Source organism: Choloepus didactylus, chromosome 5 (genome assembly GCF_015220235.1).
Source record: "Choloepus didactylus isolate mChoDid1 chromosome 5, mChoDid1.pri, whole genome shotgun sequence".
Taxonomy (NCBI): domain Eukaryota; kingdom Metazoa; phylum Chordata; class Mammalia; order Pilosa; family Megalonychidae; genus Choloepus; species Choloepus didactylus.
In genome coordinates, this window is record NC_051311.1 from 93,222,943 (window position 1) to 93,248,999 (window position 26,057).

Genomic DNA, 26,057 nt, shown 5'->3' on the forward strand with positions numbered 1-26,057 from the left:
GTGCACAAAGAGAAGTAAGTAGTAGGGATTGAGGGTGGGAAAATAGAGGACTGTTAAGGAAGAGGAATAGGAGGATAGACTGGGAGGAGAGGAGAAAATTATGGGGGCAACCTGAAGTTGTCTCTGGAGAAGCCATAGAAGAAGAAAAATGAGATAATGACTCCCAGGAGAAGTTCTTCTCACCCTTTCCCCCTTCCACACCAAAATTGGAGAGGGTTTCTGCAATGAGTAAGGCTAAGTATGTAGCAGCTTCTGTCTGCATATAGATTCTAGAAGGTAAGCCGTGGAGAGGGCCAGTGGGAGGTGGCTTCTCAGTCAAGATGGAGTTAAGGTTTTCCTTTCCATCTCTAATGGATCACACATGTTTTGGGGAAGCACTTATTGCCAGGTGTTTTCTTGCAAATTTATTTATTTTTTTGTCCTCTTACTAGAATATAAGCTCCCACGAGAGTAGGGTTTTTCTCTGTCTTATTCACAACTGTCTCATTCACTAGCCCCAGTGCCTCGATACCTGGCATATAGTAAGTGTTCTCTAAGTATTTAATTAATGCATTTTAAAAAGTTTCCTGCTTGTTCCAGATATGTATCCGATGTTAGGTGTGTGATCTGAGTGGAAGTGTGGTCCCACAGGTTAGACCCAAACCTCAGGTGAAGATGAAGGGTGCAGCATCTGTAATTTAGTTTTTTATCCAAGTATATTTTTCCCTATAGCTGTCACTTTTGTGAGAGGTATCTTGGAGAAAGGAGAGGATTATATGTATATGTGTTTGTGTTGGTTCATTTTAAAAAATAGAACTTGATTTAGGAGAAAGTGATTTAAAGTTTCCTTTAGTCCAAATTATGTGATTACTAAATATTTGATGACAATTAAGCCTCAATACATGTGGTGGTTAGGCTAATCTACTTTGTGGATATATATATGTACTTTTTTTTTTTTTTAAATAAACAACAGAACAACCAATGAAATTAAAAACTTGCAGTACCTACCTCGAACCAGTGAGCCCCGTGAGATGCTCTTTGAAGATAGGACAAGAGCCCATGCAGATCATATAGGACAAGGTTTTGAACGACAGACTACCGCTGCTGTTGGAGTACTGAAGGCTGTGCACTGTGGAGAGTGGTATATATTAACTACTTAAATTTCAATGAAAAGTTTTCTTGGCTTCTAAAATTTTTCTTGGCAAGTTTCTAAGTAATTTCTATTAACTATGGAAAAATAGGTTTCATTTCCCTGTCATATTTGAATATCCTAAATATATAATTGCATTAAAGAAGATTTTAGATTGCTAGAAACTCATTTATTTATTTGAATGAAATAATTTCAATTTCTAAGTGAATAAGAGGTGAAAAAAATTGAGAAATAAAAGGTTAAAAGAAAACTAGTTTCACTTGGTGCTTATTATGTGCCAGTCTACAAATGGTTGTCTCATTTAATCTCAGCTACTTTAGGGCCCATATTTACCACACAAGGCAACTGAGGCTTTTGACTTGTCAAGTAGCTTTATCATAGTCATATATTAATAAGAGGTAGAGTTGCGGTTGATTCCAGATCTGTTTGATTCCAGACACTTGTGTTTTCTATTTCTACTGTTCTACCTTGCTGCCCTCTTCCAAAGGTTTGGTTTCTGTGTATTAAGTATTTGCTTGCCTTTCTATATTCATTTTCTCCAGTTTTGCTTATAAGTTACATTTTGATTATTTGCATAGATTAAAAAATGGATTATTTTCTTTAATATACTTAAGGTATCACCACATACATTAAGAAATTTTCCATTTATTAAGCTGATAAAACACATAATGGCAGTTATATTTTGTAAGATGTTTGCTTACTTAGATTTTTATTTTTCAAATCAAATACTGCTTGAGTATAAACATGAGTTGGGATATGATATTTTGCTTGTTGAAGCATTTGAATTAAATATTAAATAAGCAGGAAAGTTCTCTAGTAACAAAAGGACATTTTTAATATAAATATAAAATGTTAAAATTGTTGCATGGTTTTGTAAGGTTTTATGAAAAATATAACCTGCATTTTCCACATAAGGAAATTTTATTTTCTATTGCTACTAATACACTAATATTGACCCTTTGCTAAAAAGGGAAAATTTACAGTAATTTACAATTAAGACTGTAACTAATTTACTAAGAATGTAAACTAACTTTCTTAAAATAAATGAGGCTTCATCAGTTTCAGGTATAAAAGTAGCTAGTACTGAATTAACCCTAAGAAGTCCTTAGGAAAACAATTTTAATAGTTTATAATTCAATAATAATTAATAATTGAATTGTTCTTATGTGAAATGGTAATTTGCAAATATCTGTGATTGTTCTCATGTTGCTTCTATGGTCTTCCCATAATGTGGTTTACAATAATAATTTTGCCAAAGGGTAAAAGGCAAATTAATCTCTGTGGAAATCATTATAAACTCCTGTTTCAAATTAGTGTTTTTTTTCCTGAATGTAGGTATAAGGATTTAAGAGTGGCATCAAGATTTACTTAGGATGGAATCTGATTTATAGATAGTGTTCAACAAAGTCAGCTACATATTTATGTCTTTAGAGATAAACATTCTTGTTTCACAATGGCCGTAGCACTTTGTTGAGCTCTCTTAAGATTAAATTGTTGATATAAGCTCTTTCCTTCATCTTGTAAGCCACTTAAGGGTAGAGTTTGTGTCCATTCCTTCACTGGCTCACATAGATGTTCAATAAATACTTATTGAAAAAAACACTCCTTTTTTAGCAAGCAGTTTCACAGTAAAAAAGACTCTTGCTAAACTAGTGATAGACCAGGTTTAAGTATATGCTTGAAACAGATTGGAATGAGATATTGCTAGTTATGTGTTTTCTCACTATTGTAAAACACAGTTTCCTTCCTATACCAATGCCTGCCCCTCTCCCTCCCTCCTTTCTTTATTGGAGAAGTTGTCAGTTTACAGAAAAATCGTGCATAAAACACAGGGTTCCCAAATACCATTCTATTATTAACAAATTTCATTGGTGAGTACATTTGTTACAATTGATGAAAGCAGTTTTTCATAATTGTACTATTAACTGTAGTCTGTGCTTTATTAGGGTTCGCTGTTGTACAGTTCCATGGATTTTTAAATTTAATTTTTATTCTAGTAATATATACAGCCTAAAATTTCCCCTTTTAACCACATTCAATATATATAATTCAGTGCTGTAATTACATTCACAATGTTATGCTACCATAACCAACATCCATTAACTTTTCCATCATCCTAAATAGCAATTCTGTACATTTTAAGCCTTCACTTCATATTCCCTATCCCCACCCCGTTACCAAGTAACCTGTATTGTAGATTCTGACTCTGTGAGTTTGCTTATTCTAATTGTTTCCTATCAGTGAGATCATACAGTATTTGCCCTTTTGTGTCTGCCATATTTCATTCAACATGATATCTTCAAGGTTCGTCATGTTGTCTCATATATCATAACTTCATTCCTTTTTAGGGCTGAATAATGTTCCACATTTTCTTTATCCATTCATTGGTTGATGGAACAATGGTTCACTTCCTTCTTTTGGCAGTTGTAAATAATGCCACTATGAACATTGGTGTACAAATATCTGTTCGAGTCCCTGCTTTCATTCTTTGGGTATATACCTAGAAGCAGGGGTAGTGGGTCATATGGTAATTCCATACTTAACTCTCTGAGGAACCACAAAACTCTTCCACAGCAGCTGTACCATTTTACATTCTCATTAGCAATGAATGAGTGTGCCGATTTCTCCATGTCCTCTCTTACACTTGTAATTTTCCATTATTTTAATAGTAGCCATTCTAATGGGGGTGAAATGGTGTCTGACTGTGGTCTTGATATCCTTTTCCCTAATGGCTAATGATGCTGAGCATCTTTTCATGTGCTTTTTCTCCATTGTATATCTTCTTTGGAAAGATGTCTGTTCCAAAGTCTTTTGCCCATTTTAAAATTGGATTGTTCGTCTTTTTGTTGTTTAAGGATTTCTTTTTATTTTCTGAATATTAAACCCTTAACAGATATGTGGTTTACACATATTTTCTCCCTTTTTGTAGGTTGGCATTTTACTTTGATGATAAAGACCTTTGAGATATAAAAGTTTTAATTTTGAGGTGCAATTTATCTTTTTCTGGCTCTTACATTTAGGTCTTTGATCCATTTTAAGTTGATTTTTATATAAAGTGTGAGGTAAGGGTATATCTTCATTCTTTTACAAATGGAGACCCATTTTTTCCAGAACCATTTGATGAAGAAATCAGTCTTTCTCAATTGAGTGGTCTTTGTCTTCTTGTCAAAAATCAGTTGTCCATAACTGTGAGAGTTGATTTCTGAGCTCTCAGTTTCATTCCTTTGGTCTGTATGTCTGTCCTTGTGCCAGTAACATGCTGTTTTGATTACTGTGGCATCATAATAAATTGTAAGATCAGGAAGCATGTGCTCTCCACCTTTATTCTTCTACAAGATGGCTTTGGTTATTTAGAGCCCCATACCATTCCATGTAAAATTTGTTGATGCCTTTTCCATTTCTACAAAAAAGTTTGTTGGAATTTTTTTTTTTTTTTTTTTTGCAAGGCGACAGAAACATTTAATGGGGATCTTAGGATTGCAATTCAGGGATCACAGATTCAGGTAGCAACCCAAATAGTGTCCCATCTTGGGTCTTCCAGGAAAGGTTTTTTGAGGAAAAAGATTACATAAGTTGTTTGTGATTGGTGGATATTCAGGGCACTCCAAATGTCCTTTGGGTTGAACAGTTGACTGAATTCTTTATCTTGTGGTTTGTTTATGGTGTTGAGATGTCCTTAGGTTTTTTTTTTTTTTTTTTTTAAATTCAATTTTATTGAGATTATTCACATACCATACAATCATCCAAAGTGTACAATCATTTGTTCACAGTATCATTATATAGTTGTGCATTCCTCACAACAATTAATTTTTTTTTTCAATTTTAGGACATTTTCATTACTCCAGAAAAGAAATAAAAATAAAAAAGAAAACGCAAATCTCCCCATACCCCCCCCTCTGTTATTGACTCCGTAGTACTGGTATAGTACATTTGTTACTGTTGATGAAAGAATATTAAAATATTACTAACTGCAGTACATAGTTTGCAATAGGTACATTTTCCCCCACACCCCTCTTATTAACTTCTAGTTATAGTGTCATACATTTGTTCTAGTTCATGAAAGAAATTTCTAATATTGGTACAGTTAATCATGGACATTGTCCACCACAAGATTCACTGTGTTATACATTCCCATGTTTTAACCTCCAACTTTCCTTTGATGACATATGTGACTCTGAACTTCCCCTTTCCACCATATTTACACACCATTCAGCGCTGTTAGTTATTCTCATAATAATGTGGTACCCTCACCTCTGTCCATTTCCAAATGCTTAAGTTCAACCTAGTTAAACATTCTGCACGTATTAAGCAACCACTCCCCATTCTTTAGCCTCATTCTGTATCCTGGTAACCTATATTTCATGTCTCTGAGTTTACATATTATAATTAATTCATATCAGTGAGACCATACAATATTTGTCCTTTTGTGTCTGACTTATTTTACTCAACATAATGTTCTCAAGTTTCACCCATCAACCTGTTTTTTTTTTTTAAGACAGTTTTATCCACGCACCATACATTCCATCTTAAGTGGTTCCCTGTATAATCACGTAGTTATGCATTCACCACCACCACCACTATCTATATAAGGACATTTCCCTTTCTTCCACAAAGAAAGAGGAAGAGTCAAAAAAAAAAAAAGGTAGAAAGACAAAAGAAAAAAACGAAACAACAGCTAGAAAGCAACAAAAGAAAAGATAAAGTACAATAAAAAAGTCAGACATCACCAATGCCAAGAATCCTATACCCTTCCCTTATATCCCCCTCTTATAGGCATTTTGCTTTGGTATATTGCCTTTGTTACATTAAGGAAAGCATAATGCAGTGTTTCTGTTAACTATAGTCCCTAGTTTGCATTGATTGTATTTTTTTCCCAATACCACCTCATTTTTAACACCTTGAAAAGTTGACATACATTTGTTCTCCCTCATGTAAAAACATATTTGTACATTTTATCACAATCGTTGACCACTCTAGGTTTCACTAAGTTGTGCAGTCCCAGTCTTTATTTTCCCTCTTTCCTTCCGGTGTCCCACATGCCCCTAACCTTCCTCTTTCAACCATACTCACAGTCATCTTTTTTCAATGTACTTATATTATTGTGCTACCGGCACCCAAAACTGCTCCAAATATCTCATTTTTGTCTTTTCCTATCTGTCTGTAGCGCTCCCTCTGGTATTTCCTGTAGAGCAGGTATGTTGTTCACAAACTCTTTCATTGTCTGTTTGCCAGAGGATATTTTAAACTCTCCATCATATTTGAAGGACAATTTTGCCAGATATAAAATTCTTGGTTGGCGTTTTTTTCTCTTTCAGTATCTTAAATATATCATACCGCTGCCTTCTTGCCTCTATGGTTTCTACTGAGAAATCTGCATATAATCTTATCAAACTTCCTTTGTATGTGATGGATTGCTTTTATCTTGCTGCTTTCACAATTCTATCTTTGTCTTTGACATTTGATAATCTGATTATTAAGTGTCTTGGCATAGGTCTATTCAGATCTATTCTGTTTGGGAAATGCTGTGCTTCTAGGAGCTGTAATTTTATGTCTTTCATAAGAGATGGGAAATTTTCAGTGATTATTTCCTCCATTATTGCTTCTGCCCCCTTTTCCTTCTCTTATCCTTCTGGGACACACATGACATGTACATTCATGTGCCTCATGTTGTCATTCAGTTTTCTGAGACGTTGCTTATATTTTTGCATTCTTTTCCCTTTCTGTTCTTTTCTGTGTAGGATTTCAGGTGTCTTGTTCCCCAGTTCCTGAATGGTTTCTTCTGCCTCTTGAAATCTGCTGCTGCATGTCTCCATTGTGTTTTTCATCTCTTGTGTTGTGCCTTTCATTTCCATAGATTCTGCCAGTTGTTTTTTCAAACGTTTGATTTCTTCCTTATGTTCGCCCAGTGTCTTCTTTATATTCTTCATCTCTTTTACAATATCTTCCCTCAACTCGACTTGGTTTTTTAATTGATTTAACATATTTATTTGAAGATCTTTAATTAGTTTCAACTCCTGTATCTCAGTTGAAGTGTAGGTGTGTTCGTTTGACTGGACCATATCTTCATTTTTCCTAGTGTGATTTGTAGTTTTCTGTTGTCTAGGCATCTGGTTTCCTTGATTACCCCAATCAGATTTTCCCAGACCAGAATGGGCTCAAGTCTCAGGAGGGGGTTATATTCAGTATCAGGTTTCCCTGAGGGTGTGTCCTAGAAGATGGACAGACTTTCCTGTCAGGTCTCTAGGCTCTGTTCTTTTCCTAACCTGCCCAGCAGGTGGCGCCTGTCAACCAGTTGCTCCCAACTGGTGTAAAGAGGTGTGGTCCATTTAATTCTCAGCTTAAGTTGTTTCTAGTTTGATTGTTTTTCCCCCAGGCCCTGGGGACTGAGTTCTGAAGGGAGGGCAGCCACTTGAGCTGGGCACACCCCCGTTCTCTTAGGAAAGATACATCCCCTTGGGAGTTATCTTCTGCACTTGAATTACTCCTTTGTCTCTCTGACTCTGTTAAGTCCACCCCGGGTCACTACACCCAGAACTGAAAATGCCTGAGGCTTTCTCCACTGAGCCACTCAGATTGAGAGAGAAAAAAAGGAGAAAGAAAGCCCCTTTTCAGAGCCAGTCCCTGGCCTCCCAGTTTTGCTTGTCAGTCAGAAATAGTAACCGGCTCTCTGTGCTCCTTTTCTTGGGACACAGCCGTTTTCCAGCATTCTAAGTTCAGCTGTCTCCAAAAGCCTCTATATTTTTTTTCTATCAGCCCCACCTCCTTTTCACTGGGAGTGACTTCGGGGTACTTTGCTGCTTGTTAGAGGTTTGTCTGTGTTTGTAGCTTGTATTCAGCAGTCCACATTTATTAATTAAAACCCCATTTGGAGCTTGGTTGAGCTATATTCGCTTGCTCCTGGCAGGAACTGCTTCTTTCTCCCACAGCAAAGTTTTGCAGTTCAGCCTGCCAGTGAAGGGAGGGGTGCCAGTTCCGCAGTTTTTACTTACAGCTTTTATGCTGCAATCTCAGCCATTCCACACATTCCAGGCTGGTGTACGATGTTTCGACACGGTTGTCCCCCAGCAGTTGTTCCAGACTATTTACTAGTTGTTTCTGGCTGTTTGCTAGTTGCTTGGTGGTTGGAATTTTGATTGGGATTGTGTTGAATCTGTACGTTGCTTCCAGTAGAATTGACATCTTAACAATACGTACTGTTCCAACCCATGAACACAGAATGACACTCCATTTATTTATATATGGATTTCTTTTAGCAATGTTTTGTATTTTTCTGTGTACAAGTCCTTTGCATCCTTGGTTAGATTCATTCCTAGATATTTGATTCTTCTAGTTCCTATTGGATTTTTTTTTTTTTTTTTTTCTATTTCTTCTTCCTGTTGTTCATTACTAGTGTATGGAAACACTACTGACTTCGGGATGTTGAGCTTGTACCCTGCCACTTTGCTGAATTCATTTATTAGCTCTAGGGAGCTTTGTTCTGGACATTTCGGTATATAGGATTGTGTCATGTACAAACAGGGAAGCTTTTACTTCTTCCTTTCCAATTTGGATGCCGTTTATTTCTTTTTCTTGTCTAATTACTCTGGCAATGTTCCAGTACAGTGTTGAAGAAGAAGTGACAATGGGCATCTTTTTCTTGTTCCTGATCTTAGAGGCAAGCTTTCAGTCTTTCCCCATTAAGTCTGATGTTAGCTGTAGATTTTTCATCTATGCTATTTATCATGTTGAGGATGTTTCCTTCTATTCCTAGTGCTCCAAGTGTTTTTATCAGGAAGGGATGCTGGATTTTGTCATATGCCTTTTCTGCATCAATTGAGATGATCATGTTTTCCCCCTTCATTTTGCTAATGTAGGGCATTTATTAACTGACTTTCTTATGTTGAACCATCCTTGCACTCCAGGGTTAAATCCCAGTTGATCATGGTTTATAATTCTTTTAATGTGCTGTAAAATTCATTTTGCTAATATTTTACTGAAGATTTCTGCATCTATAAACAGAAAATGGTCTGTAGTTTTCTTGTGATATCTTTATCTGGCTTTGGTTTGAGAGTAATGTTTGCCTCATAGAATGCATTTGGGGATGTTCCATCCTCATCAATTTTTTTGGAAGAGTTGGATCAGGATTGGTGTCAGTTCTTCTTGGAATATTTGGTGAAATTCCCCTGTGAAGCCATGTGGTCCTTGGGAGGTTTTTGATTACTGATTCAATCTCTTTACTAGGTATTGGTTTGTTGAGATGATCTCTTTCTTCTTGAGTCAGTGTAGGTAGTTTGTGTGCTTTCAGAAATTTCACCATTTCACCTGGGTAATCTAATTTGTTGGCTTATAGTTGTTGATAGTATCCTTTTATAATCCTTTTTATTCCAGTAATGTTGGTAGTAATATTCCCCTTTCCTTTCTCATTTTAGTTATTTGTGTCCTTTCTCATTTTTTTCATCACTAACTCAAGGTTTGTCAATTTTATTGATCGTGTCACAGAACCACCTGTTGGGTTTTGAGTCTATTTTGGTTTTTATTTTTATTTTTATTTTTTATTTTTTTTATTAAATTCAGTTTTATTGAAATACATTCACACACCATACAATCATCCATGGTATACAATCCACTGTCCACAGTATGATAACATAGTTATGCGTTCATCACCACAATCTCTGAACATTTTCCTTACATCAGAAAGAACCAGAACAAGAATAAAAAATAAAAGTGAAAAAAGAACACGCAAATCATCCCCCCCATCCCACCCCATTTGTCCTTTAGTTTTTATCCGCATTTTTCTACTCATCCATACACTAGATAAAGGGGGTATGATCCACAAGGTCTTCACAGTCACACTGTCACCCCTTGTAATCTACATTATTGTATAATTGTCTTCAGGAGTCCAGACTGCTGGGTTGGAGTTTGGTAGTTTCAGGTGTTTACTTATAGCTATTCCAATACATAAAACCTAAGAGGTGTTATCTATATAGTGCATAAGAATGTCCACCAGAGTGACGTCTCAACTCCATTTGAAATCTCTCAGCCACTGAAACTATTTCATCTCATTTTGCATCCCCCTTTTGGTCAAGAAGATACTCTCAGTCCCACGATGCCGGGTCCACATTCATCCCCGGGAGTCATATTCTGCATTGCCAGGGTTACACCCCTGGGAGTCGGGTCCCACGTAGAGGGGAGGGCAGCGAGTTCACCTGTTGAGATGGCTCAGTTAGAGAGAGAGGGCCACATCTGAGCAACAAAGAGGTACTCAGGGGGAGACGCTTAGGCACAATTATATGCAAGTTTAGCCTCTCCTTTGCAGTAACGAGCTTCATAAGGGCATGTCCCATGATTGAGGGCTCAGCACATCAAACCGCCAGTCCCAATGTTTGTGACACCATCAACACCAATCCAAGTGAGGATGTCCAACACATCTGCACCTTCCCCCAGATCCTCGGGGCTGGGGAGGGGGAGGCTGTAAATATATTTTTTGTTATCTGCCCAAATTACTCTGGGATGTGTCACTATTTCACTCCAGCCTATACTAACCTACCGTATCTCACTTCCTATTCAAAGTTCCATGCAATTGTGGTGTTTGAACAAATCAACTGTAGAGTTGTACCATTTAGAAAATTTAGATCCTGTACCAAATAGATCTCTCTTCCCTTGGTCTCATATGGAAGTTGGTTCTCTCTATTGGTTTTTTGTTCTCTATTTAATTTCTCTCCGCTTTAATCTTTGCTATTTCTTTCCTTCTACTCACTTTGGGTGTAGTTTCCTCTTCTTTTTCCAGTTCTTCCAGTTTCAAGGTTAAGTCTGATTTGTAATCTGTTTCTTTTTTAATGTAACCATTTGGATGGATAACTTTGCCTCTCAGAACTGCTTTTGCTGAATCCTATAAGTTTTGGTATGTTGTGTTTTCATTTTCATTTGCCTCAAGACATTTCCTAATTTCCCTTGTGATTTCCTCTTTCCCCCATTGCTTAACTTCCACATATTTGTGAATTTTCTGTTTCTCCCACTGATTTTTAGCTTCATTTCCTTGGGGTTGGATAAGATACATTGTATGATTTCAATATTTTTTAATTTAGTGAGACTGGTTTTGTGACCTAGCATATGGTTAGTCCTGGAGAACGGTTCATTTGTAAAGAATGTGTATTCTGTTGTTTTTGGGTAAATTGTTCCATATATGTCTCTTAGATATACTTGGATTAGAAATATCATTCAAGTTTGTATTTTCTTATTGCTCTTTTGTCTAGATGTTCTGTCCATCATTGAAAGTGGTATATTAAAGTCTACTACTATTAATGTAGAACCATCTATTTCTTCTTCAAATCTGTCAGTATTTGCTTGATATATTTGGGGGCTCTGCTTTTATGTGTGTGTGTGTATGTGTGTGTAAAATTGTTAAGTGTACTTATTCAGTTGACCGCTTTATCATTATTTAATGTCAGTCTTTGTCCCTCGTAACAGTTTTTGACTTAAAGTCTATTCTGTTTGATCTTAGTATAGCTAACCCCACTCTCTGTCACTACTTTGCATCATACATTTTTTTTTACCCTCCTTTTACTTTCAACTACTTATGTCTTTGAATTTAAGGTGAGTCTGTTGTAGGCAGCATATAGTTGGGTCATGCTTTTTAATCCATTTTGCCCATCTCTACCTTTGGATTGGAGAATTTATTTACTTTTAAAGTCGCTACTGATAATGCAGAACTTTCTTCTGCCATTTTGCTATTTAGTCTTTTAAGTCTTACACCTTTTTATTCCTCTATTCTTCTTTAAATGCCTATTTTCACATTTATTTTATTTTACTTTTTTTATCGTGCCATATTGAGTGCCTTATCATTTCTGTCTGGATATATTTCCATATATTTCCCTTTTGGTTACCATGGTTAAAATTTAACATACTAAATATATAACAATCACATTTATTTGATACAACGTGACTTCAGCAGCATAAATAATACCTCTTACTAGACTCTTCTGCCCCCTACCTTTTTTTGTACTTGTTACCAATTGTATCTTTGTACATTGTATGTCCAAAACCATAGTTTTATCATTACTTTTTAAGTATTTGCATTTTCCACCTGTAGGGAGTAGGAAGTGGAGTTACATACCAAAAAACAAAGTACAGTACATACTGGCATTTATAATTAACCAAATGATAACCTTTGCCAGAGGTCTTTCTTTATGATGCTTTGAACTGCTGCCTAGTGTCCTTTGCCTTCAGTCTGAAGAATTCCCACTGTAGGGCAGGTCTAATGGTGCTGAACTCCCTTGACTTATTTATCTGAAAATGTCTTAATTTCTCACTCGTTTTTGAAAGAAAGTCTCGCCTGATATAAAATTTTTGGTTGGCAACTGTGTTCTTTTAGCACTTTTAAGTATTTAAACTCACTGCCTTCTTGACTCCATGGTTTCTAGTGAGAAATCGGCACTCAGTCTAAATAATTGGGACTCCCTTGTACACGTTGCTTTTCTCTTGAAGCTTTCAGAACTCTCTGCTTGTCCTTTGCATTCAACAGTGTGATCAACATGTGATGGGGCACATTTTTCTTCCATTTTATCCTATTTGGTGGTGTTCGTACTTCTGGGCTATGCATATTAACATCTTTTGCTAAGTTTGGGAATTTTTCTTTCATTTCTTCCACTATTCCTTCCTTTCTTTCATCTCCTTCTGGCACTTACATTGGTACACATGATGGTGTTGTAGAAGTCTCCTAGGCTATTTTTCCTTCTTATAATTCTTTTTTCTTTCTGCTTCTCAGCCTGTCTCATTTCAATTGTCTTGTCTTTGTGTTTGCTGATTATTTCTTCTGTCCACTCCAAACTGCTGTTGACACCCTCCACATTTTTTCATTTCAGTGGTTCAACTTCAGCAGTTCTCTTTGGTTACTTTTAAAAATTTCTGTCTGTTTATTGCAATTTTCTTAGTGTTCATTCCTTGTTTTCCTGATATCCTTTATTTCTTCCCGTGTATTTTCCTTCATCTCTTGAGCATATTGAAGATCATTTTGTTTAAAGACTTTGGTATGTTCACAGTCTGATCTTTTATGTTGATGTGTTCTGGATTTTTATCCTCTTTCTTTGGATTGGCCATCATTTCCTGTTTCTTTGTCTTGTAATCTTTTGTTGTGTACTATATATATTTTTTTTTAATCATCATTTTATTGAGATATATTCACATACCACGCAGTCATACAAAACAAATTGTACTGTCGATTGTTTACAGTACCATTACATAGTTGTACATTCATCATCTAAATCAATCCCTGACACCTTCATTAGCACACACACAAAAATAACAAGAATAATAATTAGAGTGAAAAAGAGCAATTGAAGTAAAAAAGAACACTGGGTACCTTTGTCTGTTTGTTTCCTTCCCCTACTTTTCTACACATCCATCCATAAACTAGACAAAGTGGAGTTTGGTCCTTATGGCATTCCCAATCCCATTGTCACCCCTCATAAGCTACATTTTTATACAACTGTCTTCGAGATTCATGGGTTCTGGGTTGTAGTTTAATAGTTTCAGGTATCCACCACCAGCTACCCCAATTCTTTAGAACCTAAAAAAGGTTGTCTAAAGTGTGCGTAAGAGTGCCCACCAGAGTGATCTCTCGGCTCGTTTTGGAATCTCTCTGCCACTGAAGCTTATTTCATTTCCTTTCACATCCCCCTTTTGGTCAAGAAGATGTTCTCCATCCCACGATGCCGGGTCTACATTCCTTTCCGGGAGTCATATTCCAAGTTGCCAGGGAGATTCACTCCCCTGGGTGTCTGATCCCACGTAGAGGGGAGGGCAGTGATTTCACCTTTCAAGTTGGCTTAGCCAGAGAGAGAGGGCCACATCTGAGCAACAAAGAGGCACTCAGGAGGAGACTCTTAGGCACAAATATAGGGAGGCCTAGCCTCTCCTTTGCAGCAACCGTCTTCCCAAGGGTAAAACTTATGGTAGAGGGCTCAACCCATCAAACCACCAGTCCCCTATGTCTGTGGTCATGTTAGCAACCATGGAGGTGGGGTAGGCGAATACCCCTGCATTCTCCACAGGCTCCTCAAGGGGGCACTACATCTTTTCTTTTTTTTTCCTTGTTTGTCTTTTTTCTTTTTTCTTTTTTTTTTTTTTAACTTTCCCTTCTTTTTTAAATCAACTATATGAAAATAAAAGTTAAAAAGAAAACAAACATACAATAAAAGAACATTTCAAAGAGACCATAACAAGGGAGTAAGAAAAAGACAACTAACCTAAGATAACTGCTTAACTTCCAACATGTTCCCACTTTACCCCAAGAAAGTTACATAATATAGCAACATTTCAGTGAACTTGTTCCTACTACATCCATCAAAAATTAACAGACCATAGTCATTTCTGGGCATCCCCAGAATGTTAAATAGCTTATCTGTTCTTCTTGGATTATTGTTCCCCCTTCCTTAATTGCTCTCTACTGCTAGTTCCCCTACATTCTACATTATAAACCATTTGTTTTACATTTTTCAAAGTTCACATTAGTGGTAGCATATAATATTTCTCTTTTTGTGTCTGGCTTATTTCGCTCAGCATTATGTCTTCAAGGTTCATCCATGTTGTCATATGTTTCACGAGATCGTTCCTTCTTACTGCCGCGTAGTATTCCATCGTGTGTATATACCACATTTTATTTATCCACTCATCTGTTGAAGGACATTTGGGTTGTTTCCATCTCTTGGCAATTGTGAATAATGCTGCTATGAACATTGGCGTGCAGATATCTGTTCGTGTCACTGCTTTCCGATCTTCCGGGTATATACCGAGAAGTGCAATCGCTGGATCGAATGGTAGCTCTATATCTAGTTTTCTAAGGAACTGCCAGACTGACTTCCAGAGTGGCTGAACCATTATACAGTCCCACCAACAATGAATAAGAGTTCCAATTTCTCCACATCCCTTCCAGCATTTGTAGTTTCCTGTTTGTTTAATGGCAGCCATTCTAACTGGTGTTAGATGGTATCTCATTGTGGTCTTAATTTGCATCTCTCTAATAGCTAGTGAAGCTGAACATTTTTTCATGTGTTTCTTGGCCATTTGTATTTCCTCTTCAGAGAACTGTCTTTTCATATCTTTTGCCCATTTTATAATTGGGCTGCCTGTACTATTGTCATTGAGTTGTAGGATTTCTTTGTATATGCAAGATATCAGTCTTTTGTCAAATACATGGTTTCCAAAAATTTTTTCCCATTGAGTTGGCTGCCTCTTTACCTTTTTGAGAAATTCCTTTGAGGTGCAGAAACTTCTAAGCTTGAGGAGTTCCCATTTATCTATTTTCTCTTTTGTTGCTTGTGCTTTGGGTGTAAAGTCTAGGAAGTGGCCGCCTAATACAAGGTCTTGAAGAAGTTTTCCTACATTATCTTCTAGGAGTTTTATGGTACTTTCTTTTATATTGAGATCTTTGGTCCATTTTGAGTTAATTTTTGTGTAGGGGGTGAGGTAGGGGTCCTCTTTCATTCTTTTGGATATGGATATCCAACTCTCCCAGCCCCATTTGTTGAAAAGGCCATTATGGCTCAGTTCGGTGACTTTGGGGGCCTTATCAAAGATCAGTTGGCCATAGATCTGAGGGTCTATCTCTGAATTCTCAATTCGATTCCATTCATCTATATGTCTATCTTTGTGCCAGTACCATGCTGTTTTGGCAACTGTGGCTTTATAATAAGCTTCAAAGTCAGGGAGTGTAAGTCCTCCCACTTCGTTTTTCTTTTTTAGAGTGTCTTTAGCAATTCGAGGCATCTTCCCTTTCCAAATAAATTTGATAACCAGCTTTTTCAAGTCTGCAAAGTAGGTTGTTGGAATTTTCATTGGGATTGCATTGAATCTTTAGATGAGTTTGGGTAGAATTGACATCTTAATGACATTTAGCCTTCCTATCCATGAACATGGAATATTATTCCATCTTTTAAGGTCCCCTTCTATTTCTTTTAGTAGAGTTACGTAGTTTTCTTTGTATAGGTCTTTTACATCTTTGGTTAAGTTTATTCCTAGGTACTTGATTTTTTTAGTTGCTATTGAAAATGGTATCTTTTTCTTGAGTGTCTCTTCAGTTTGTTCATTTCTAGCATATAGAAACATTACTGACTTATGTGCATTAATCTTGTATCCCGCTACTTTGCTAAATTTGTTTATTAGCTCTAGTAGGTGTATCGTTGATTTCTCAGGGTTTTCTAGATATAAGATCATATCATCTGCAAACAATGACAGTTTTACTTCTTCTTTTCCAATTTGGATGCCTTTTATTTCTTTGTCTTGCCGGATTGCCATGGCTAGCACTTCCAGCACAATGTTGAATAACAGTGGTGACAGCGGGCATCCTTGTCTTGTTCCTGATCTTAGAGGGAAGGCTTTTAGTCTCTCACCATTGAGTACTATGCTGGCTGTGGGTTTTTCATATATGCTCTTTATCATGTTGAGGAAGTTTCCTTCAATTCCTACCTTTTGAAGTGTTTTTATCAAAAAGGGATGTTGGATTTTGTCAAATGCTTTCTCAGCATCTATTGAGATGATCAATTGATTTTTCCCTTTCGAGTTTTTAATGTGTTGTAATACATTGATTGTTTTTCTTATGTTGAACCATCCTTGCATGCCTGGAATGAACCCCACTTGGTCATGGTGTATGATTTTTTTAATGTGTCTTTGGATTCGATTTGCAAGTATTTTGTTGAGGATTTTTGCATCTATATTCATTAGGGAGATTGGCCGGTAGTTTTCCTTTTTTGTAGCATCTTTGCCTGGTTTTGGTATTAGATTGATGTTAGCTTCATAAAATGAGTTAGGTAGTGTTCCATTTTTTTCAATGTTTTGAAAGAGTTTGAGTAAGATTGGTGTCAGTTCTTTCTGGAAAGTTTGGTAGAATTCCCCTGTGAAGCCATCTGGCCCTGGGCATTTATTTGTGGGAAGATTTTTGATGACTGATTGGATCTCTTTGCTTGTGATGGGTTGGTTGAGGTCTTCTGTTTCTTCTCTGGTCAGTCTAGGTTGTTCATATGTTTCCAGGAAATTGTCCATTTCTTCTACATTATCCAGTTTGTTGCCATACAGTTGTTCATAATATCCTCTTATAATTTTTTTAATTTCTTCAGGATCTGCAGTTATGTCACCTTTTTCATTCATTATTTTGTTTATATGGGTCTTCTCTCTTTTTGATTTTGTCAGTCTAGCTAGGGGCTTGTCAATCTTGTTGATCTTCTCAAAGAACCAACTTTTGGTGATATTTATCCTCTCCATTGTTTTTTTGTTCTCTATGTCATTTATTTCTGCTTTAATCCTTGTTATTTCTTTTCTTGTACTTGGTTTAGGATTGGTTTGCTGTTCATTTTCTAGCTTCTTCAGTTGATCCATTAGTTCTTTGATTTTGGCTCTTTCTTCCTTTTTAATATATGCGTTTAGTGCTATAAATTTCCCCCTTAGTACTGCTTTTGCTGCATCCCATAGGTTTTGGTATGTTGTGTTCTCATTTTCATTCGTCTCTATATATTTAGCAATTTCTCTTGCTATTTCTTCTTTAACCCACTGATTGTTTAGGAGTGTGTTGTTTAACCTCCAGGTATTTGTGAATTTTCTAAGTCTCTGATGGTTATTGACTTCTAATTGTATTCCATTGTGGTCAGAGAATGTGGTTTGAATAATTTCAATCTTTTTAAATTTATTGAGGCTTGTTTTATGTCCCAGCATATGATCTATTCTGGAGAAAGTTCCATGAGCACTAGAAAAGTATGTGTATCCTGGTGATTTGGGATGTAATGTCCTGTAGATGTCTGTTAAATCTAATTCATTTATCAGATTGTTTAGGTTTTCAATTTCCTTATTGGTCTTCTGTCTGGTTGATCTATCTATAGGAGATAGTGATGTGTTGAAGTCTCCCACAATTATTGTGGAAACATCAATTGCTTCCTTTAGTTTTGCCAGTGTTTCTCTCATGTATTTTGTGGCACCTTGATTGGGTGCATAGACATTTACGATTGTTATTTCTTCTTGCTGAATTGCCCCTTTTATTAGTATGTAGTGGCCTTCTTTGTCTCTCAAAACATCCCTGCATTTGAAGTCTATTTTATCTGAGATTAATATTGCTACACCTGCTTTCTTTTGGCTGTAGCTTGCATGAAATATTTTTTTCCATCCTTTCACTTCCAGTTTCTTTGTGTCCCTGTGTCTAAGATGAGTCTCTTGTATGCAACATATTGATGGTTCATTTTTTCTGATACATTCTGCGAATCTATATCTTTTAATTGGGGAGTTTAGTCCATTTACATTCAACGTTAAAACCGTGAAGGCATTTCTTGAATCGGCCATCTTATCCTTTGGTTTATGTTTGCCATATTTTTCCCTCTCTCTATTAATATCCTTTATTGTACCCATACCGAATCTCTTTAGTACTGAACCTTTCTCCAAGTCTCTCTGTCCTGTCTTTGTTTCTCTGTCTGTAGGGCTCCCTTGAGTATCTCCAGTAGGGCAGGTCTCTTGTTAGCAAATTCTCTCAGCATTTGTTTGTCTGTGAAAAATTTAAGGTCTCCCTCAAATTTGAAGGAGAGCTTTGCTGGATAAAGTATTCTTGGCTGGAAATTTTTCTCACTCAGAATTTTAAATATATTGTGCCACTGCCTTCTCGCCTCCATGGTGGCTGCTGAGTAGTCACTACTTAGTCTTATGCTGTTTCCTTTGTATGTGGTGAATTGCTTTTCTCTTGCTGCTTTCAGAACTTGCTCCTTCTCTTCTGTGTTTGACAGTGTGATCAGTATATGTCTCGGAGTGGGTTTATTTGGATTTATTCTATTTGGAGTTCGCTGAGCATTTATGATTTGTGTATTTATGTTGTTTAGAAGATTTGGGAAGTTTTCCCCAACAATTTCTTTGAATACTCTTCCTAGACCTTTACCCTTTTCTTCCCCTTCTGGGACACCAATGAGTCTTATATTCGGACGTTTCATATTATCTATCATATCCCTGAGGTCCATTTCGATTTTTTCAATTTTTTTCCCCATTCTTTCTTTTATGCTTTCATTTTCCATTCTGTCATCTTCCAGGTCACTGATTCGTTGTTCAACTTCCTCTAGTCTTGTACTATGAGTGTCCAGAATCTTTTTAATTTGGTCAACAGTTTCTTTAATTTCCATAAGATCATCCATTTTTTTATTTAGTCTTGCAATGTCTTCTTTATGCTCTTCTAGGGTCTTCTTGATTTCCTTCATATCCCGTACTATGGTCTCATTGTTCAACTTTAGTTCTTTGAGTAGCTGCTCTAGGTGCTGTGTCTCTTCTGGTCTTTTGATTTGGGTGTTTGGGCTTGGGTTATCCATATCGTCTGGTTTTTTCATATGCTTTATAATTTTCTGTTGTTTTTGGCCTCGTGGCATTTGCTGAACTTGATAGGGTTCTTTTAGGGTTTGTAGACCTATTGAAGTCCTTATCTCTAATTTATCAGATCTACAGCTTCGTGGAGTACACTTTCTCTAACTAACCAGCAGGTGGCGTCCACGAGCCACCTGTTCTCCACAAGCCAGTTCTCCCCTGCTTAGCCTTTTTGGTGAGTGGGGGAGTGAGTCTTGTGGGGCCCAATTGGTGTACCAAGCTTGCGTGTGTAGTTGGTGTTGCCTGCCCTGTATGTGGGGCGTGTTTCTGGGCAGTCGGGGAGGGGGGGTGGCCCTAACAATCAAATCTCCCTGATGATCCTAGAGTTTTAAAGCTGCTGCAATAGTCTAATCCTTCAGTTCAGTCCTGCCACAGTTTGTCTCTGCCACTGACCCACAAGTCTTTGGTATTGGCGTATGGCTCCTGAGACTTGCAAGTGGGCCCCTCTTCCAGGCTGTGCACCCCGGGTCCTCTGTTGAGGGATGACTGTGTTATGTCACAGGTGAGTGCCGTCCCCCCAGGGCAGTTCTGGGCTGCTGGGCTGTGTAGGGAAGCTCCCAGTCTGCTCAAATGATGGCTGAATGGGGCTTTGTTAATTCACACTGCTCCACCTTCCCAGCTCTGGGACATTCAGCTGAGGTTGCAGGGAAGGCTAATGTCCACGCCCAGTTTTGTGGTGTGTGCCTGTTATTTGAAGCACTTCCGTCACACTGGGTTGTCTGGGGCAGCTCTGGGCTGTGGGGCTGGCGATGGGCAGGAGTGTTTCCTGTCCACCAGGATGGTGGCTGTGAGCGGACACCCCCCTTTTCTTGGGAAGTTGTGTTGTTTAGTGAATTTTCTCAGCCACTGGATTATTGCCTTTTGTCTCAGAGCTCTCTTAGTTCTGCTCTTGACTTGACGTGCCCAAATTGCAATTCTTTGAAGCTTTCTGTATTGGGCTTCTTAGAGTAATTGTTTTAGAAAAAGAAAAAAGGATTTAAAAAAAAAGAAAAAAAAAAAACGGCCCTCCTCAGAGGTCTAATGGGTTATTGAAATGCTAATAGACAAAGCAACCAGGGCCATTAAGGAAAGGTCCACAGGGCAGAGAGATCAGCTTTTCTTCGGGATTTGCATATGCGCCTCAAGGCCTGAGCTCCGCCCTTCCCCTTTCTGTGTTCACCAGAACTCCAAAAATCCTCTGCTTTTATTTTGGAGTTTTTCGTGTTGTTTTTTTTCTATGCCTGTCTCCTCTCTGCTGGGCTGGCTGCTCTCAGAGTCTCTGGTGTCTGGTCTCAGTCTATCTATGGTTGGAGTTTGAATCAGTAGAATGAGTTTCCGATAAGAGCAGCCACTGCAGTTCTCCCTTCTCCTTCCCGGAGCTGACAGCCCCTCCTCCCACAGGACTGAGCCTGGCAGGGAGGGGCGCTGGTCCCCTGGCCGCAAAAACTTAGAGATTTCGCTGATGTCAGCAGTTCCACGTTTTCATGAGTGTTGTATGAAGTATGCCCAAAGACAGATTGCTCTGTGGTGTCCAGTCCACGCAGTTCCTGGCTTTTTACCTACTCTCCTGGAGGAGTAACTAAAACTTACAGCTCACCAGTCTGCCATCTTGCCCCACCTCCTCTATATTTTGATATTTTAAAATGTTAACTCTGGTATTTATTTCCTGAGGATATCTGTTTCTTGATTTTGTAACCAACTGTCGATATGACAGAGATTTTTGTGAGTATTAGGAGCTAACAAATCTAAGCAAAAAAAATACTTTTCACTGTCTTTTCAAATTAGCTTTGCATAAGGTAGTGCTCTCACTCACAGTTTAGCCCTTCTGTAGGAAATGTCAGCCCAAGGTGATTGCAAAGTGCATGGTCCTCTCTTGTCTTTTTTGGATCTGTGTACAGGCCTTGTGCTTGCTAGTGGCCTTAGGAGTTCCCTGTTTACAGGAGCTTAATACCCACTCTACTTCCCAGGAAATGGATTTTCTCCCTCTCTCAAATCTTCCACTGCAGGAATTAAAGCAGGTAAGCATTTTCCATAGGCCGTCCCCCTCAATTATTTCTTTCACAGAGTTCACTGTCTCAAGCTGCTTTTACCTGGAGGCAAATTCTTTAAAAGGGTCATGCTGAAGAAGAGTTTCTCATGTGTCTGAGTTTTTCCTAGCTGGAACAAGGCCAGAGACCCATAAAGGAGAAATGGCTCCAAACTGTCCTGTAGATGGATGAGGGAGGGTCCAGGAAGGGTACTAGGAACTCTTTCCATGGTTTCCCAAAACTTTGCTTTCTTGATTTGGCCCCTTACCAGCCAATTCAGCCCTCCACAGCTCTGAGGAAGCGTATTATTCGTTGCCTTTGTCCAGGGCAGGTTGGAATAGGGACCCCCTCAGAGCCGGGCCCTCAGTGATCCACTCATGTACCTCCCCCCCACCACACCCTGGATTTCAGTGAAGTATATTTTAATGTCCCTCTCTGCAACTAGCAAGCTTTACCAGGGGCCAGACTCCACTGCTGCTAGAGGGGGGTGTGGGCACCTGTACTACCTTGTGGAAAGATCAGTTTACTGATATTTACTGTCATTTACCAGATTCTTCTTCTGCTCTTCCCTGGATAGATTCCAGTGTTTGGAGATAGTTGATTCAGACGGTTACTGCTTGTTTAATAGTTGTTCTGATGGAGGGACTGATTCCTGGAGTTTCCTACTCCACCATCTTCCCACAGTCCTCCCCGCAATGACTCTTTAATGTCCTAGAAGAGAAACTCATTTTTGTCAGTGTCATTTGGAGGGCTTCATTGCTCTGATGCAAAATGTTCTGTGATCCGTTTATTATTATTCCTTGCCATTTAATTAAGGTATACTAAGGAAGTTGGTAGCTTTCTTTTTTTTTCCCCTCGTATTTTAATGTTTTGAATTCTGCTTTTTTCCTCAGTAAGACATTAAATACTAAAATACTAGATTCTAGACTTTATCTTAGAGCCAGGCTTAACATCAAATTGAAATAAAAGATTAGGATTAATTTAGACTGTGAAGAAGTCTCCAGCTAAATAGGGATGAGGCTTATGAATTACTGATCAAATTATATAACTTCGTAGATACTATCAACTCAGTATCTATCTAGAATATATATCTGAGGTTGCTTCTTTGAAATTGTTTTTTAAAAAACAAATTTATTGAAATATAATTTACATTCAATAAAATTCACTCGTTTTAATTTGGTGTGTTTTGGCAAATGTATGCAGCCATGTTACCATCACCACAACTAAGATATAGAACATTTCATTGTCCTCACACCTGTTGGCTGTTAATCCTCCCCAACTCCATCTTTCCCTCAGCACCAGACATCCATAGACCTACTTTTGGTCTTTATAGGTCGTATTTTATAGTCTAGTATCTCATGTAAACAGAAGTATACAAAAGTATGTACTCTTTTTATGCCTGACTTCTTTTATTTAGCATAATGTTCTTGAGAGTCACCTTTGTTGTTACATGTAATTAGTAGTTCATTTCTTTTTATTGCTGAGTAGTATTTCATTGTATGGACATATTACAGTTGGTTTATTCATTCAGCAGGTGATGAACATTTGAGTTTTTTTCTGGTTTTTGGCTTTTACAAATAAAGCTATGAGCATTCTCATAAAGTGTTCATGCTTGGATATGTGATTTCATTTCTTCTCAGCAAATACATAGAAATAGAAATAAATTACACAGTTTTAGGATAAGACAATTTATATTGTGCACAGAGAAAATTCTAAGTCTATAAACAAAATATCAGAAATAATAGGTGAATTTGTCAGTGTTCCAGTTTGCTAATGTTGCCATTAATGCAAAATACCAGAAATGGATTGGCTTTTATAAAGGGAGTTTATTTGGCTACAACGTTACAGCCATGAAAGTGTCCAGTGAAGGCATCAACACAAGTATACTTTCACCGAAGGAAGGCCATTTGCATCCAGAAAACCTCTGTTAGCTGGGAAGGCATGTGGCTGGCATCTGCTGGTTCCAGGTTGTGTTCCAGCTTCACTCTCAGCTGCTGTGCATTCTTCAAAGTGTCTCTCTTGACTGCAGCACCTCCTTCTGTCTGTGAACACTTTTATAGTGACTCTGGTGATTCAATTAAGACCCACCTTGAATGGGTAGGATAACACTTCCATGGAAATTATCCAGTCTAAGCTCTCGCCCATAGTTGATTGAGTCACACCGCCATGGAAACACTCAATCAAAGGATTCCAACCTAAGCAACACTAATATGTCAGCCCCCTCAAGATTGCATTAAAGAACATGGCCCTTCTTCAGCTGCTTAGTGAAACATTACCTGGGGAGCTCATCGAAGTTGCCAGTTCGTTTCCTGAGGAGTTCGTCAAAGTTGTCGGTTCATTTCCCGAGGAGTTCATCGGACGTCTTCCTTGGAGTTGACAGCTTGTTGACGGCTGTGCAGAATTTGGACTCATGTGCTCCTGCAGTTGCCCCTTGAAGAAACAAAAGAAGTGAATGAAAGCTGTATTCATCTTAGTTTTCAAAACTGTGTAACATATTGCTTTCACAGAGTTCCAAGTGAGTGCTTTCAAAAAGTTGTTTTTCCCTTCCTCCCTGGCCACCCATGCTCGTGCCACACATCCAGGGCAGACGGCTCCAGCAGCACACCCAGGCTGATTTCTCCAACTGAACACATGGAAATTGTTTCCCCACACTCCATGGGAAAAAGTTTCAGAACTGACTTGGGGGATATAAGTGACTAACAGATGCCTTCTGCTGGTTAGAGTAAGTGTATGTCACCAAACTGTGTCTCTGAAAAATTAGATCGATATCCATTTTTTGCTACAACTTGAAAGAACCCTTTCAAGCAAAACAGATGCCAAGAGGCCAAAAACAGTTGAAAATCTTAATGCATGTGATAAAACTAGAAAATATGGAGAATCCAGCTCCAAACACACAAATCAAGATTTCAGAGGAAATTTTATACCTCACAAAATTAATTAAAGAACTACAATCAAAGAATGAAAACATGGCAAAGGATTTAAAGGTCATCAAGAAGACCAGGCCCAGGATATAAGTGCCATAAAGAAGACCCTGGAAGAGCATAAAGAAGACATTGGAAGAGTAAATAAAAAAATAGAAGATCATATGGAAATAAAAGAAACTGTCTGCCAAATTAATAGGACTCTGGATATTCACAATACAAGACTAGAGGAAGCTGAACAACATCTCAGTGTCCTAGAAATCCACAGAACAGAAAATGATAAAACAAAAGAAAAAATGGAGAAAATATTGAAAAAATCGCAATGGATCTTAGGGATATGATAGATAAAATAAAACGTTCAAACTTAAGACACATAGGTGTCCCAGAAGGGGAAGAGAATGGTAAAGGTCTAGAAAGAGTATTCAAAGAAATTGTTGGGGAAAACTTCCCAAATCTTCTACACAATATAAACACACAAAGCATAAATGCCTAGTGAACTTCAAATAGAATAAATCCAAATAAACCCACCCCAAGACATATTCTGATCAGACTCTCAGATACTGAAGAGAAGGAGCAAGTTCTGAAAGCAGTAAGAGAAGAGCAATTCACCACATACAAATGAAACAATATAAAACTAAGTAGTGACTGCTCAGTGGCCACTATGGAGGCGAGAAGGGAGTGGCATGACATATTTAAAATTCTGACAGAGAAAAATTTCCAACCAAGAATACTTTATCCAGCAAAACTCTCCTTGAAATTTGAGGGAGAGCTTAAATTTTTCACAGACAAACAAATGCTGAGAGACTTTGCCAATAAAAGACCTGCCCTACTTCAGATTCTAAAGGAAGCCCTACCAACAGAGAGACAAAGAAAGGAGAAAGAGATATAGAGAATTTTAACAGACATATATAGTACCTCACATCCCAAATCACCAGGACACTCATTTTTCTCTAGTGATCACAGGTCTTTCTCCAGAAGGGACCATAAGCTGGGACATAAAACAAGCCTCAAGAAATTATAAAAAAATAAAAATTGAATATACTCAAAGAACATTCTCCAAACACAATGGAATACAAATAGAAGTCAATAATTTTTGAACTATAACTCCACTATTTACTTCCTACATGATAAAAAATACACAAACTCTAAGGACAAATCAGTGGTTTTGAACTCAATGTAAAATAGGTAATTTTAGAAAACTATATAAAGGTGGGGGAATGAAGAAGTATAGAAACATAGTTTGTGTGCCCTATTGAAGTGAAGGTGGTATCAAAAAAAAAAAACAAGACGGATAGGGATTTAAGAGGTTAATTTAAAGCCCCACAGTAAACAGAAATAAATTATCAGAGATATAAACATAGAGATGAAAAGTAGGGTTTGAGTTAAGAGAAATGGGGGAAGGGGCAATGGGGAGTTAAGAAAGGAGTGTAGGGTTGCTGTTTGAGGTGAAGGGAAATTTTTAGTAATGGATGGTGGGAAAGAGCATAACATCATTCTAAAGGTGATTAATCCCACTAATGGAAGGCTAGGGAGAGGGCAGAATGGGAAGATTTAGGCTATATATATGTTTCCACAATTGAAAAGGAAAAAAAGACAGTCTACATGACAATTGAATGCTAAGGATGAACTTGGATGGGATTGGAGGGT

The 26,057-nt window shown here is 37.7% G+C and overlaps 1 protein-coding gene and 1 long non-coding RNA gene across 4 annotated transcripts in view; one reads left to right on the forward strand and one right to left on the reverse strand.

Annotated features, from left to right (window-relative positions):
• Positions 1 to 26,057, forward strand: part of RSBN1L (round spermatid basic protein 1 like) — a 94,527-nt gene that overhangs the window by 53,922 nt on the left and 14,548 nt on the right. For all 3 annotated transcript variants that reach the window (XM_037836499.1, XM_037836500.1, XM_037836498.1), the window contains exon 6: positions 953 to 1,120. In XM_037836499.1, the coding sequence (XP_037692427.1) occupies positions 953 to 1,120 (168 nt within the window). The remainder of the gene's footprint in view (positions 1 to 952; positions 1,121 to 26,057) is intronic.
• Positions 1,003 to 23,822, reverse strand: LOC119534307. The gene is made up of 3 exons (XR_005217004.1): positions 23,766 to 23,822; positions 22,037 to 22,200; positions 1,003 to 1,108 (listed from the first exon to the last, which is right to left on the reverse strand). It is a non-coding gene; the product is annotated as an uncharacterized LOC119534307 (long non-coding RNA).